Below are 16,126 nucleotides of genomic sequence, written 5' to 3'. Positions count from 1 at the left end.
CCAGCCTGGGTGACAGAGTGAGAGTCCATCTCAAAAAAAAAAAAAAAGTCAACCTAGGATTTACGTGGGACACAAACATTCAGACCATAGCACCCCATCTTTTTGGGCCGGTGATGGTGTGGGTGAGTTCTGCAAACCACAGAGGAGCTCAGGTCTCAGGTGGGAATGCCCCCAGGACAGGCCACCTGAAATCAGCTCCAAGGGAGCACCCGGTCCATTGTGGGAGGCAGGGCTCAGGATGTAGAGCTGAGTCTCCAGCTTGGAAGGGACTTTGGAGTCTTTTGGTCCCACCCAGTGTTTCCCATATGGGGCCTCCCACATGGGGCCTCTCCTAGGGGCAGCAGCTTGCCATTGCTTCAGCAATGGCAAGCTCTTCCTACTACAGCAGCCTCTTCCTACTACAGCAGCCTCTTCCTACTACAGCAGCTTGCCATTGCTTCAGACCCAGATGCCACCAAATGTACCTGTCCCAAGTGCCTGAGTGTTCCCGCTCCCCGACAGAGCTCCCGTTTACAGATCCGAGTCACCTCTGCATCTATCATTTTATTATTATTATTATCATTATCATTATTATTTTTGAGATGGAGCCTCGCTCTGTCACCCAGGCTGGAGTGCAGTGGCATGATCTTGGCTCAGTGTAACCTCCGCCTCCCAGGTTCAAGCAATTCTCCAGTCTCGGCCTCCCAAGTAGCTGGGACTACAGGTACATGGCACCACGCCTGGATAATTTTTGTATTTTTAATAAAGATGAGCTTTCACCATGTCGGCCAGGCTGGTCTCGAACTCCTGACCTCAAGTGATCCACCCACCTCAGCCTCCCAAAGTGCTGGGATTACAGGCATGAGCGAGCCACTGTGCCTGGCCATTATTTTCATTTCTTGAGACAGGGTCTTCCTCTGTTGTCCAGACTGGAGTGCAGTGGCACGATCATGGTTCACTGCAGCCTCAACCTCTGGGGCCCAAGTGATCCTCCCACCTCAGCCTCCGGAGTAGCTGGGACCACAGGCGTACACCACCATGCCCAGCTAGGTTTTTTAACATTTTTTATTTTGTAGAGATGGAGTTTCCCTGTGTTGCCCAGGCTGGTCTCAGACTCCTGGGCTTAAGTGATCCTCCTGCCTCCCAAAGTGCTGAGATTACAGGCTTGAGTCACTGCACCTGGCCTGCATCTATTATTATGGACTTATTGATACGGTCCTCTGCTGGAGTAGAAAAGCTCTAGAGAAGTCAAAGTCCTCACCAACACTGCCTGACTCAAGACCATGTTCACATGTGTCATCCAGAGCTCAGGGCACAGCCTTTTTGGGGTAGAAAGGAAAGCGAAAGGGCAGATGATGGCTCCTGAGGGCCTACTATGCACCAGGCACCTGGGTGCTGTCACACACATCAGCTTCCTTAGTCTTCACAATGGTCCTGGGGAGTATTATTCCCACTTAACAGAAGTAGAAACTGAGGCACAAAGCCTTGCCCATGTCTTACAGCCTGTAAGTGACAGTGCCCAGGCTTTGATTGAGATACCGGAATCTTCCCATTTTCTGCCCTACGCCTGTCTCCTCTAGTGTGTGTCAGGGGCTACCTGGGACAGTCCTGTTTCAGACACAGTGACACCCCCAGGGGTCCCCTCCACAATGCCAGTTAAGCAAGTCTGTGCCTAGTTCCAGAATATCACTGGGGTGGGGGCGGGGGAGCTATGGAGTCATGGATGGCATGGAAGCTTATTTTAAAGGCACAGTGGAGCGGAGCCGGACATGGTGTCACGCGCCTGTAGTCCTAGCTACTTGGGAGGCTGATGTGGGAGGATCACTTGAGCCCAGGAGTTCAAGGCTACAGTAAGCTATGAGCGTGCCACCGCAGTCCAGCTTGGGTCACAAAGCGAGACCCCAACTTTTGAAAAACAAAGGGAGTAGTGGGCAGTACCTCAAATCCAGCATTTTGAGGATGGAGTGACTCGGAATCAACCCTTCTTCCTCTGGGCGGGACTGCACAGGATTCTCCTCTCCCAGCTGAGAGGGTTTCAGTCCTCCAGAGGGGCAGGCTCCAGTCTTCCTTTTATGAACCCTTCTGGGTTTCTTGGGAGTGGAGCCTGAAGGCAGAATGCAGGTAGGATTGTGGGAAGCCCCAGGCAGCTTCCTTCAGAGAGCCTTCTGCTTCTCCTTCCTCTGTCCAGATGGTGGGTCCCAGCTCACAGCCAGCCCTGCCACACTCGCTCGAAGCACCAGTCAGACAGAGCTGGGCCAGAGTGTCCGCTGGAGTCCGCCCTGGGGTCCTTTCTGGCCTATTCTGACCTGGTGGAAGGGGAGAGGTCCACGTGGGAGTGCACACACACACGCCTACACACGCACCGCCCCCCGGGGCTGGATTTAGAGGACAGCCTGGAAGGCCGCAGACAGCTGCAAGGTGAGGGACAACCCTGAACCCATAGCTGCCACTGTCCAGCTGAGGGGCCCCGAGTTAGCTCTTTCCGGCAGTGCAGGCAGCCAGGGGAAACGAGGTGGCGGCCACAAGGGGAAGCTTCAGATTCCGGGTGTGGGGTTCCTCTGTGCAGGCACAAACACACAGACATACCTGACACAAACACGTGGTGGCACACGCTTGGTCCCTGATACACACACAACTCACAACTGAAACTCCTCTGCTCCGGCGCACACCCACACTTCCCTGCCGTTCCTCTGCCCCTGGACCAGCATCTTTCCTTTTAACCTGGGCATCCCACAAAGTGGAGGGAGGGGAGGCGCATGCTCTGAGGACGCTAGCAGTTTCATTCGGCTTTGGTATGTGTCTCTTCTCCATGCGAGGAAAGAGGTGGCTGGGGTCCCAAGGAAAGGGACGAGGAGGGTCCATTCCCCAAAGTGGAGGGAGGCCTTCAGGAAGGGGAGCTGAGGTGATTGGCCATTAAACAGCTTGGCCACAACATCTGGAGGAGATTGGAACCAGATGTTCAAGGGATGGGGGAAGGGAGGGTGTGGGATGGAGGGGGCTGGGGCAGCAGAGGCAGCAGCTCTGGTTGGCGGGAGGCTGGGCTGGGGGCTCAGGGTTCTCTGGGGAAGACATCTGGCTGCCCTGTCCCCCACTCTCCAAGTCAGGCATTACTATTTTTGCAAACTACAGCAACAAATCTTTTCAGATTCTAGAATCAGCCTTGTGCGTAGGGACAGTCTAGTACAGGGTGTAACTTGGGAGGCCACCAGCTCGCCAGAAATAAGTCCCTTGCTGCCCTGCAGCCCCCTCCTTGCTGTGGGCTCAGCGTTGCCCCTCCGGCAGGGGAAGTTCTACACTAAGTTCCTAGTGCCCACCTGGAAACTACTTTTGTACCTGAAAGTTTCCTTTTAACACAGGAGTAGAGTTGTCTGGGAGCTAGCAGAGGAAAGGAAAAGCAGGCCCATTTATTAAGAGCTCCCTCTTTGCCAGGCACCGTGACCGGCTCTCTTCAAAGGTTAACTCATTCCTTCTTTTTTTCCTGTCACTCAGACTGGAGTGCAGTGGTGTGATCTCAGCCCACTGCAGCCTCAACCTCCCAGCTCAAGCAGTCCTCCCACGTCAGCCTCCCACATAGCTAGGACTATAGGCATGCACCACCACTCCCGGCTAATTTTTTAAACATTTTTTGTAGAGACAGGGTTTCGCTATGTTGCTCAGGCTAGTCTCAAACTCCTGGGCTCAAGTGATCCTCCCACCTCAGACTCCCAAAGCACTGGGATTACAGGCATGAGCCACCGTGCCTGGCCTCATTCCTTCACAACCATATCATCCCACACTTATCCATGAAGAGCCTGAAGTTCAAAGAAGTGACTCTTCCAGGGTCACATAGCCACCAAATGGTGGAGCTGGTGTTTAAAATGGGTTTTGTTTGCTCTCAAGCTTGTCACATTTTTACTACTGGGGATCCTGTGGGGTTAGAGGGAGGGGCAGGGAAAAAGAGAAAAAGGGAGTGAGGGACAGAGCCAGGCACTCAACTTTCCTTATTTTACAACTGAGCCAGCACTTGTCCCTGGAAGCTACCACATCTCTGCTGAGGGTCCCAGTCACTTCAATTGCCTGGTGCCCTGCCCTCTGACTGCTTCAGAGACAAGATGTTGGATTTTCAAATCTGTCTCTCAGGACGTGGCAGGAAGGGTGCTGGGGACGGGTGATAGGTTTGGGGAGCAGAGGAACAGGGAGGGGGCAGTGGGCCAGTGTCACAGAGCTAAGCGTAGTAGAGCCGGGTCTCCTGACTGCCAGGCTCATGCTGCCCTCTTGGCCGAGGGCTCCAGAAAGTTCGAAGCTCCCAGGGATGTGCTCACCTTGATCTGGCTACTGGGGCTGGGAGTGTAGGGTCGGGGCAGCTGCATCCTGGCTTTTCCCATTCGAATGCTTATCATGAGCCCAGGACCCCAGGGGACCTCAGCTAAGCCCCCAGGGGACCGCAGGTGCTGGGACAGAGGAGGAGGAGGAAGTGTACCTTCCTCTACCATGGAATCACCTGCACAGAGGGGCAGCTGCACTGGGTGGAGGTGGGAGGCTGGTCTAGAACCCTGGGCAGCTAGAAGGTGAGGGTAGGCTGGGCCCACAGAACGCATCAATTTACCAAATTCTGAAACACACATCAGTGGCCTGCAGCCAGCTCCTGAGGGGCTTCCATCACCTGAGGAAGCAGATCCTTGCTCCTCCTCCCCTTCCTCCCCTTCCTCCCCTTCCTCTCCATCCTCTCTCTCCTTCCTCCCCTCCTCCTCCTCTCCAGCCACCATCTTGTCTTCCTCAGCACTCTCTAGCCTCCGTCCTCTGAGTGTTCCTCCTCTTCCTCCCTGTCCTCTTCCTCTTTGTCCTCCCCTCTCCTCCCTCTCTATCAAATGGACGCCCTTATCCATGCTTTGGGCTACCTCCCGCCCAGTTGCAAGCACTTGGGGGTGGACATCTGGGCATCCAGACAGGCCTGTACCCCTCCTTCTTGGCTGACTAGGGCAGAAGATCCGGAACTGCCATGTGGACCTCCTCGGCAGTCTTCAAGATCTTTGTTCACTCCATGGGGTGGGTTGGGAGCGCCCACTGTGGCTGGGGCTCCTGCACTGCTTCAGTTTGGGTGTGGGTGGTCTCCGAGATACTCTGTGCCAAATTTCCCCTGGCTGGGCCTACCCTGGACCTAGGGCACTACAGCCCCTTGCCTACCTCTGAAGAGGGGCCTACAGAACGTCTGGAGGGCTCGCTGGCGTGGGTTCTTGAGTTGCTGGAGGAACCCATGTTTGTGGGTGATGGAGTGTTGGGATGTATGCCCAGGTGGCTGCATGGGTTATCCTGAGCCTGCCTCTAGCAGGGGGTTGCTGTCCATAAGGACTCTGTTTGGGGTGGGGGACCCAATGTATCTCTGTGGGCTGGAGCCCCTGCCTGGACAGGGTTATGACCCTGGCCTGTGAGCTGGGACTACGGTCCTTTGAGCTTCCGAAGGACCCAGAGGGCTGGTAAGGAGAGCTATGGCCACTGACCACCAACTCCGTGGCAGAGCTCATGCCAAGTGGGTGGGCAGTGTCTGGGCGAGATGCCCAGGCAGCTCCACCAGTGTAGGGGTCTTTCCATTCTGTCATGTCCCTCCAGGCTGTCCTGAGCCTCACTTTCAGAGGAAGCAGCAGCAGGGAGGAGTGGCTGTGTCATCACAGCCTGTGACTCTACTGGCGCAACAAGCAGTAACCCCTCTGGGCACCTCTAGCTCTCTCTCAGGGCCCTGGGGCCACACTGGTGGTCAGGCTTCGAGGAGACAGCTGCAGCCTGAGCAGTAGAGCAGGTGGGCTTCCTGGAAGAAGAGGGTCCTGCGTACACATCCAACACTCGCAGTGTGCCTGGTTTCCACTGATACCTTCTGCTTAGAGGGCCAAGATGGAGTCCCCCATGCCAGCCTGCTTCCTGGGGGTGGGGGCCCCTGCAGGTCCAGACAGCCGGCCGCCCAGCTCTCTCCGGACCCTGGGAGCGGCCAGCCCGGGCATAAGAGCCGGGGCTGCTCTGGGCTTTCTTTCCTTTTGAGATCCATGTAGAGAGAGGGGAGAGAGGGAACTGAGATGTGGTTTCTTCTCCTGGCCTCTGGGAGGTACAGGTCTGGGATAGGGAAGCGGGGTGGGCAATGGCAGGAAGGAGGAGCCAAACAAGACATAGATTTGGGTCGCCTGGGAAGAGGGGCCAGAGCTGGGATGTTTGCTCAGTGGCCGCTGAGCTCTGGCTCTTGTCTCCACGAAGACAGGGGGATCCATGGGGACCAGCACTCAGCATCTGACCGGCAGGAAGGCAGGCACCAGGGGCCAACTGGACCTGTCCTAGCCGATGCGGGTTTTCTGGCCCCCGTGTGCTCACCTAGGTGGACATTCTTGCAGCCCACCTGCTCCTTCCCCAGATGCAGAGACAGAAAACCCAGACGGACAGACACCCCTGACCCCTTTCACATCCTTCTTCCCTCCCCACCAGCCACTTTATGGAATGTTCCACCCCTCCCCTCATGTGGGAGGACTGCAAGCAGTGCGTGTGGTGTGTGTGCGCGCTGCGATGGGTGCCTGCGAGTATGTGTGCCTGAGTGTGAAATTACACCCTCGGCAGCTTGGGATCGGGGGAGGGAAGGGCAGCCCGTGATGCCAGGTGCCCTGGCTGCGTGCCGGCCTCCACAGCAAGCCCATACATCTGGAACATGACGGCCCCGCCCCCATGGCCCAGACAGCATCTGGCACAGGATATTGGCTGTAACACTTTCGGTTTATTGGCTGCGGTGCCCTGGTGTGGCTGACCGGCCACTGGGCCTGAGAGAAGCCCTGTCTTGTTTCTCCATCCCCTCCCCATCGGCTCCCCACGGCGGCTCCTGGGGGACACGCACGGACACTTGTGCCCCAGGAAACTGGGGTGGTGGAGTGGGGGCTTAAAATAAAACCAAATCGAGGCCGGAGCAGGGGTGGGAAATGAACATTACAATGAAAATAATGCCCCCGGCGATACACAATACAGCGTGTAGAGACACAGGGATGACGATGGGGTCCTGCTGACATTCCCTCTTGCCACCAGGCAGGGCCCCCCAAGAGAGGAATGGTGACTTCGAAATGTCTTGTGGAAGCTCTGCTCCCTGGCCCCAGCCCCTTGCTGGTAGGGGGGTTGTGGGGAAGTGGCTTATGCCGGAGTCCAGTTCCCCCACCTCCTATGGACAGTCTCACCGGGCCACTGGCCCTGTAGGTCCTGGAGCCTGGGGGAGAGGGATAGTGCGTCGCCTTCTGCCCACCCCCACTGTCCAGTCTAGGCGACCAAGGGCAGCAGGCTCCGGTCCCCGCCCCTGCTCAGGCAGTGGTCACTTCCTGCTGTGGAGTGTGTCCTGGAACTTGGTGCTGGTGTATCGCAGGTGGAAACCTTTTTTGGTGATGGTGTCATCCGAGTGGAACTTCACCAGGACAGAATCTCCCGCCGAGTACACCTCCTCAGGAGGCTGGCAGAGAAAAGAGATGGGGTAAGGTGGAGGAAGAGGGGCTGGGGCTGTTCTCCTGCCTCCCCAAGATCCCCAGCTTTGAGGGGCAGGAGGCTCCCAGGCAGCCACCGTATTCTCCCCATCCCTTGAAGCATGGGGTTTCTTGCTAGTTTAATGAGGAACCTGGGGAGGGGAGGAGGCATGGGCCGAAGAGACTAAGTTCCTGTAAACCCAGCTCTGCTATAACTACTAACTGAGTTGTGTAGTCTCAGGCAAGCCACCTCCCATCTCTGGGCCTCACTTCCCTCAGCCACAAACAGGAGCAAAAGGTCTCTGCTCTCCATGCCTAGGAGGGGTGCTGGGGAAAAACAAAGGACTGCAATGATGTCAAAGTATTTTGCAAAGGGAGGGAGTTCTTTGAATGGCATGACTTCCCGCTGTCCCAGCGGACTCTTAGGGAAGATGGCACAGCCACTTCTCTGCTGGAGTGTGGAGGAAGTTTTGGAGAGAAGCACAGTGTCCCCCAGACCTGGACTGTACCATCCCTACCCCTTGCCTCGCCTCTCCTCTGGCACCTGGCCAAGGTCTGCTCCCGGGCCCTTCTTAGGTGCCTCCTGCAAGCCTACTGAGTGAGGTCAGCCCACAGAGCATCGGACGTCAACACCCTGGCCTTCCAGGCACAGAAGAAATCATTTCTGAGAACCTTCAGGACATTCCCAGTAGTTGTGCCAGGAGGCCCTGATCCTTTCCCAAGTCCCTTCCGGTCAACTCAGCCCGGGGGAGGTCTCTGGAAGAAGACACCTGGGGACATCCGATTTGGTGTGTGATTCAGAAGAAAGAGCAAAGAGGGGAGGGGCCCCTAGCCTGGCAGCCAGGGGACACCAGGGCAGCCAAGCTGCTTCAGGCTCCACCTTGTCCCAGTCCTGCCAGCCACACGAGGGCTGAAGCTCTGCTCCTGGGGGAGGTTCAGCCAATGCTGGGTCCAGCAGCTGCTGCAGCTTCCAGGAGCTTTAACCCTTCCTGGGGCACCCAGGCTGCCTGGGACACAGCCATGAGATAGGCAGGGGGCCAGGGAGGTGACAGGAGGTACAGTGTGTTTGAAAGTGCATGCAAGCAGGTGTGCCAGTGTGTGTGTGTGTGTGTGTGTGTGTGTGTGTGTGAGAGAGAGAGAGAGAGAGAGAGAGATGGGTAGGAAGAGAAGTCTGTCTCTTTGAAGTCCTCAGGAAAGGACAAAAAAAAAAGCTGCAAGCTCTTACAGGGAGGAAAATAAATCCTTCCCATAAGGCTAGCCCATGTCCTTAGGGAAAAGCCCATCAAGCCGACTTTTGCTCATCGCCTCTGAATGTGCCATTTTATGGACCAAGAAGCAGTGCCCAGGGGCCACTGGGACAGCAGCAGCAAAAGCTTTGGGACAAGCTGGCCTTTCATCAGGAGGAGAAACTGGTAGACGAAATGACAAGAGTGTTTATGGCTCCGGCAAAAGGACTGGTGAGGGCCACTCTGCTCAGGTCCCCTGTCCCCGGCTCTGGTGCCAACCTCTGCCCCCCATTCCAGGCCCTGGTAGGCTGCCTTGGAGGAGGGGTAAGGAAAGGAGGGACAGCGGAAGCTCCACCCCGTGCAGGCCCTGGCCAACTGGTTCTGAGGCAGGCCTGGGTCAGAGGCCATAGGAACCTCTAGGTTGCCCAGAAAGGACTTGGTTTCCTAGGTCGGGGATGGGGCAGTGTCTCTGAGTAGCCCCAACCAGGCTGGGCCTCTGGGCTCCCACAGAGGGCCACACGTGTGCTGCACTCAACTTCCGGGGCCTGTGTGGGCGGTAGGTCTTGGAGACTGGGATGAGAAGGGTGGAGGACAGTGTGGGGCGTGGAGCCAGGAGGGCGAGGGGTGGGGGCCTCACCCCTGAGCCACAGTAGCGCCCCAGCCTGGGGGCTGTGCTGTCATAGCCATCGAAGAGCTCCATGTAGTCGTAGCCGCAGTCGGTCTCCTCCTCCACCTCAAAGGTCTGGAACACGAGCTCCACGCCGTAGCCTTCCTCGGCCACAATGACCCACTCACAGTCCACACCCCCAGGGTAGTTGTTGTCGCCAAACTGGGCGTGGGAGTAAAGGTCCTTGGTCTTCACGTCTGCCCGTACCTGGCCCCCACACTCTGTAGGGGACAAGAGTGGCCATCAGCCCTGAGCACCACAGGTGCCAGGCCCCATGGCACACCATGCCATGGCGTGCCCTCACGGCAGGATGGAGACCTGGACGAAGGCCACGAGGCCAGTGATGGGTGGGTGGGGGCCTGGCTCAGAACATGCTGTGCTGCCCCATCTCTAAATAAAGGGACCTTGGCCCTAGGTTGAGGGGGACAGGCGGTGAGGCTCACCGACAGGAAGGCAGCGTGGAGCGGTGGCACGAGGCACCACACACTTTGTCTAAAGAGGGCATTGCTCATTTTCTCCAGCTGATGGCTGTCATGGAAGAATGTGGGCCCAGTGTCACCACAGCTTCCATTTTCAAGAGAGAAGCCGTACATCTGGGTTTTATGTGAAAACTCCTAACTTTTAAGTGTTGGCTCACATTTCAAAAAAAAAACACAGCGTGGGCCAAACATAGCAGGTCTGAGGGCCAGATGGAGTTCCAGGCCTCCGGTTTGTGACCCTGTGCTGGGAGGGGCAGAGCACAGTGCATGGGGCCACCCTCCTCCCCAGGCCCTCTGGCCTTTGTGCACCTGGCACTCAGGTCTCCCTAGAGGAGGTGGGGAGAGGGCCGGGCGGGGCTGGGTCAGGGACTGAGTTGAAGGGGAAGAGGAGAGGCTGTGGACTATCAGCTCTGGGGATGCCCTGACAGGTGGCTCAGGACCCAGGAGGAGACTGCAAAGCTCCCTCGTGGCATCCTTGGTCTGGCACTCAAGGCGTCCCCCTGGACTCCAGCCTTTCTCTGCAGCCACATCATTCCCACAACCTGCTGTCCTCACACACCCGTTGCTTCGGCCAAACTAAATGACCTGCTGTCACCTGGGCACACTGGGCTGGGCTGGGGTTGTGTCTCTGCCTGGGCACCTCCCCCTGCCTCGAATGCCTCTACCGACACATGCCCAGTTAGGCCGGGGTGCCTTTCTTCCTGCCTCGCTCCCGCTTGGGCTCATGCTGTCACGGGCGGTGCCTGCCTTGTCTCTCTCCTGGACTGTGAGTTCCTAGTATGGGCTGGGGGGCAGGGGTGAAGGGCTCATGCCTGATTCAGGCCACGTGCCCCTTAGTCCTCTCGCAGAGCAGAGCTCAGTTCATGGCTGCTAAATAAACAAGCAAGTGAAAGCCGAGCAAGCCCCTCGAGGGCTGGGATCTTTGCTTGGTCTGTTTCTGGGACCTGCATTTAGGATGCAGCCTCATCCATACTACATGTCAATAAGTATCAGGAGAATGGGCTGCGCACGGTGGCTCACGCCTGTAATCTCAGCACTTTGGGAGGCCAAGGTAGGCGGATCACCTGAGATCAGGAGTTTGAGACTGGCCTGGCCAACATGGCGAAACCCTGTCTCTACTAAAAATACAAAAATTAGCTGGGCGTGGTGGCAGGCTCCTGTAATCCCAGCTACACAGGAGGCTGAGGCAGGAGAATCGCTTGAACCCAGGAAGCTGGAGACTGCAGTGAACTGAGATCGAACCACTGCACTCCAGCCTGAGGACAGAGCAAGACTCCATCTCAAAAAATAAAAAATAAATAAAAATAAAAATAAATAAATAAATATCAGAGAATGAATAGAGTATATTTCAGGGTTGGTGTGTGGCTGGGCTGCTGCGGTGGCCAACGTGTGCTCAGGGGGACCTCTGGGGGCTTTCCTCTCTGTCCCTGAGTTCCCTAACCTCTCCTGCCCATCGTCATCACTGCCATCCTAACCCCTAACCACACCCTCCTATCCCTGCCCCCCAGGCCTGGTTCTCAGGACACAATGTTTGCATCACCCACAACCCCGGCCCTGGGTCGCAGGGCTCAGTCCCTCTATACCTTCATACCCGCTTTGAAACCCCCAACTCTACCCCAGTCTTGGAGACTAGGCTCAGTGAACACTCCCACAACCAATGACCGCACCTGTGGCGTGGGAGGCCTGGAACCCCTTTCGCTGGACCGAGTTATCTGAGTAGAAGCGCAGGAACATGCGGCTGCCTGTGGCTAGGACGGGCTCGGGCTTTTTGCTCCCACAGAAGCGGCCGAGGACGGGGGCCTTGGCGTCTCGCCCGTCAAACACCTCCAGGTGGTCGTAGGCACACTCAGGCTGGGACTCGATGTCCATCTCCATGAAGGTCTAGGGGGATGAGGAAGGAGCACAGATTAAAAATTTGGCTGGAGGGCAGGTGGGACGGGGGCCCCAAACCTAGGCCTCACAGACACCCATGGGAGCGGCCACAGCTGGGGATGACAGTGAAGGAGGGCCCAGGAATAGGGCAAAGGCAGGAACGTCCCTAATGTATACTGGGAAAGGGGCCTCTGTCCAGGCCAGACTTGGGGTCTCCTGGGGATGGCAGGCCTCTGGGCTCAGCTTGCAGCCTGTGTGGCTCTGGGCAGTGCCTCTGACCGGGGACGGCCACACCGCATGAGGAGTGGGGAGGGGACCCCTTACCAGCTTGACCCGGTGCCCGGGGGTGCTGGAGATGGCCCACGTGCACTCCTTCTTGCTGGGATACTTGTCAGGCCAGTTGGGGCTGGTGATGGTACCACTGGTGGATGTCACCTTGTGGTCACAGCCGGCTGCAGGGAAGCGAGTGACGGAAGGGGATAGAGAGGGACCCCAAGCTCCGAAGCCTCCTGTGGGGAAGGCCCTTCCCTCCTTCCCCCCCCCCCCTTTCTTCCATCTCTTGTCCCACTTACGAACTGGATAGCAGGCAGGCATCGTTTCTTTTTCATGAGGTTACTGTGTCTGGGGAAAATCTAGCTGCCCGATTCCTACAAAAGCCTTGAGTGAGGCCTCACATGGCAGCACTCATGAAGCAGCCATCGCAGTCTCCCTGGACAACCCCCAGACCTTTGTAGGTGTTGGGCCACACGGGTCATATCACCTGTGCCTCTCCATTTTTCTTTTCTTTCTTTTTTTTTTTTTTTGAGATGGAGTCTCGCTCTGTTGCCCAGGCTGGAGTACAGTGGTGTGATCTCGGCTCACTGCAACCTCCACCTCCCAGGTTTAAGTGATTCTCCTGCCTTAGCCTCCTCAGTATCTTGGATTACAGGCATGCGCCACTATGTCTGGCTAATTTTGTATTTTTAGTAGAGACGGGGTTTCGCCATGTTGGCCAGGCTGGTCTCAAACTCCCGACCTCAGGTGATCTGCCCACCTTGGCCTCCCAAAGTGCTGGGATTACAGGTGTGAGCCACTATGCCCGGCTAATTTTTGTATTTTTAGTAGAGACAGGGTTTCACCGTGTTGGCCAAGCTGGTCTCGAACTCCTGGCCCCAAGTGATCCACCTGCCTAGGCCTTCCAAAGTGCTGAGATTACAGGCATGAGCCACCGCACCCGGCTGACCTGTGCGCCTTCTTGAAGCTGTCATCCAGTGATCTCCAGCAGCCTGGACAGTCACAGGGGACTTTGACACCTGACTCAGTTCTCCCCACCCCCACTCCTACTACTCTCCCAGGTGAAGTCAACAGACATATAACCGTCCACCCAAGACGGCCTCGCAGTTCCTTGAGGGCTTTGTCATCATCCACTGTTTCTCCACATCACAAACACATCACCCCTCTGTGGCCACCTCCTGTTCCTTCGGGGTGCTCAGGACCTCACCTCCCTGACCATGGTCATTCGGCTTTATTAAAATGAAAAAACAAAAACAAAAATGGGTCCTCACTTTGCTACCCAGGCTGGAGTACAGTAGTGCGATCATAGCTCACCATAGCCTTGAGCTCCCAGGCTCAAGTGATCCTCCTGCCTCAGCCTCCCAAGTAGCTGGGACTACAGGCATGCCACCTGGGTAATTTTTTTCATTTTTACTTGTTGTAGAGATGGGGTCTCAGTATGTTGCCCAGGCTGATCTCAAACTCCTGGTTTCAAGCAATCCTCCTGCCTCAGCTTCCCAAAGTGCTAGGGTCACAGGCATGAGCCACTGTGCCTGGCTGGCCTCTTAATTTTAGAGAGACCTCCAGGGTCTTGATCTTCCTATTTTCTCCCAGTATTTCCTCCTCGATTGACTTAACTGACTGCAGGGCTGACCACCCAGCCTGCTCCTCTGCACCCTGCGTGGCCCTGCATCCCCTGCTCTGCACAGCACCATCTTAGAAGACCCCACCTGTGGCTCCAGCCTCACCTGGGCCCCCAGACCACTTGATACTCTTTGGATTTGGCCTTTACCAGCTCCATCTCTCACCTCCTTAGTAACTGCTGCAAACATCCAGCCCCCTCCTCAAGTCACTGTGTCAGCTCCCAGTGGCAGACCACCTCTCTCCTACCTCCTGAGAAAGCCAGGGCCTTCTACTATGAATGGCTTCAACCTCTGGACTCCGACCTGCAAACCCACCTGCCCCGCTGCCCTGCAGCCTCAGAGCAAGTGTCCCTCCTCCCCGTCAGGATGGACTGCCCTTCTGGGAGGTGCAGCTCATTGCTGCCCACGCCTGGGAACCCTCACACCACAAATGATCCAGCCTCACACTCTCCCTCAGCTCTGCAGCCTCGGAACCTTCACACATCCTGAAACAGCTCTCCCAGGCCCCTCCAGCTACAGCCCATCTCTTCTTTTCTTTCCAGCTCGCCTTCAAGAACACTCACTATGGCCACACTCTCACTGCAGGTCTCCTCAATCCACAGCAATCTGACTTCTGCCTCTGAAAAGCATGGCTTCCCTGACTCAATTTTTTTTGGGGGGGGGAGCGGGGGGGACAGGATCTTGCTCTGTCGCCCAGGCTGGAGTGAAGTGGCGCGATCCTGGCTCACTGCAACCTCCGCCTCCCAGGTTCAAGCGATTCTTGTGCCTCAGCCTCCCAAGCAGCTGGGACTACAGGCTTGCGCCACCACGCCTGGCTAATTTTTTGTATTTTTAGTGGAGATGGGTTTTGCCATGTTGCCCAGGCTGGTCTCGAGCTCCTGAGCTCAGGCAGTCTGCCCCCATCAGCTTCCCAAAGTGCTGGGATTACAGGCATGAGCCACCACACCCAGCCCCAACTCAAATTTAAAAGCTGATGATCATTATTCATGATTACATTATTGGACAGGTTTCACTGGGGGAAACAGGCGGCCAGGCACTATGACTGGTGGGGAAAACGATGGGCAAGATACAGCATGAGGGCCCGGAAAACAGGGCCCTCTCAAGTCCCTGGTAGAGGCAGGTGAAGCTCCCGTCTACCCACACTTGAACCGTGAGCTGTCACCATTACCCATCGGTGGGTTCGCACAGCCCCCTGTCCTCCCTCTTTGCGCTCTGGCCTTCCATGCCCCCTGTGTTCCTTGCACGCCCATATCTCTCCCCAGCTAGGCTGCAATCTCCGTGGGAACAGAGGGGTTCCTGTCTTGAATTCCCTACGGATCTTTGCATAGTGCTGGGTCCTCCGTAGGAATCAGGAAACGCTTACAGATCTGTAATTAACCTATCACCTGAGTAAGAAACCACATGTGCTTCTAAGGTGGATCAGCAGATGGAAAGGTAAACAGGCCATCTTCTCCAGGAGCTTCACCCCTGTCCTGGCTATCTTGTGGATTCTGTTCTTTATCAAACCATCTTTTTACACAGGGGAGTACAGAGACAGAATGCAGTTTAGACAACATCAGTATAAGGTCCCCTCTAGCTAGTTCCATGACTCAGGAACTGTGTATTTCGGAAGCCTGAGGTCACAGGGTTGGAAGCCCTCGACTGTCCACTGGTTCACTGTTGAGGGCTTTGGTTCTGTTTCTGCTTGTGAGCAGCTCATCTGTTTATAACTGGGTTGCCAACCTAACGAGGGTGGGAAGAGTCACTTGCCAATCATGGTGCTAAGGGCTCAGAGCCATGTCTATAAAGCTTAGTACCTTGCAAGGTAGGTATCATTTTTATTATTTTTTATTTTTTGAAACGGAGTCTTGCTCTGTTGCCCAGGCTGGAGTGCAATGGCACGATCTCGGCTCACTGCAACCTCCGCCTTCCAGGTTCAAGCAATTCTCCTGCCTCAGCCTCCTGAGTAGCTGGGATTACAGGTACGTGCCACCATGCCCGGCTAATTTTTTGTATTTTTAGTAGAGACGGGGTTTCATCATGTTGGCCAGGCTGGTCTTGAATTCCTGACCTCAAGTGATCCAATCGCCTTGGCCTCCCAAAGTACTGGGATTACAGGCGTGAGCCACTGCACCTGGCCTATCACTTTTTATCGTTTCATGGATGAGGAAACTGAAACACAGAGCGGTTGAGTGACTCACCCAAAGTCACACAGATGTTCAATGGTAGAGGCAAGTCTGTGTTGTGCTGCTGGGATTGGACACACCCAGCAGGCAAGGGCCACAGTGGAATCCCTGACTTAGAGCGGGCCTGTGAGGTATCAAGTCCCAGGAGGTATTAGGGGATACTAGTGATGCCATGAGAGCTGTTTTTATTTTGCTTTATTTATTTATTTTTTCACTCTGTCATCTAGGCTGGTGATGCCATGACAGCTGTTTTTATTTTGCTTTATTTATTTATTTATATTGTTATTTGTTTTTTCCCACTCTGTCACCCAGGCTGGAGTGCAGTGGTGTGATCTCGGCTCATGCAGCCTCAACCTCCCCAGACTCAGGTGATTCTCCCACCTCAGCCTCCA

At 55.9% G+C, this 16,126-nt stretch overlaps 1 protein-coding gene across 2 annotated transcripts in view; it reads right to left on the bottom strand.

Moving 5' to 3' along the window:
- Positions 1–6,686: 6,686 nt before the first annotated feature.
- Positions 6,687–16,126, bottom strand: part of BMP1 (bone morphogenetic protein 1) — a 47,412-nt gene continuing 37,972 nt past the window's right edge. For both annotated transcript variants that reach the window (XM_054498828.2, XM_063668579.1), the window contains 4 exons: positions 11,999–12,126; positions 11,470–11,683; positions 9,294–9,544; positions 6,687–7,420 (listed from right to left, as the gene is read on the bottom strand). In XM_054498828.2, coding sequence (XP_054354803.1) covers positions 7,286–7,420; positions 9,294–9,544; positions 11,470–11,683; positions 11,999–12,126 — 728 coding nt within the window. In that variant the 3' untranslated portion in view covers positions 6,687–7,285. The remainder of the gene's footprint in view (positions 7,421–9,293; positions 9,545–11,469; positions 11,684–11,998; positions 12,127–16,126) is intronic.

This window comes from Pongo pygmaeus, chromosome 7 (genome assembly GCF_028885625.2).
Source record: "Pongo pygmaeus isolate AG05252 chromosome 7, NHGRI_mPonPyg2-v2.0_pri, whole genome shotgun sequence".
Classification (NCBI taxonomy): domain Eukaryota; kingdom Metazoa; phylum Chordata; class Mammalia; order Primates; family Hominidae; genus Pongo; species Pongo pygmaeus.
This window is presented reverse-complemented; position numbering and strand designations above follow the sequence as displayed.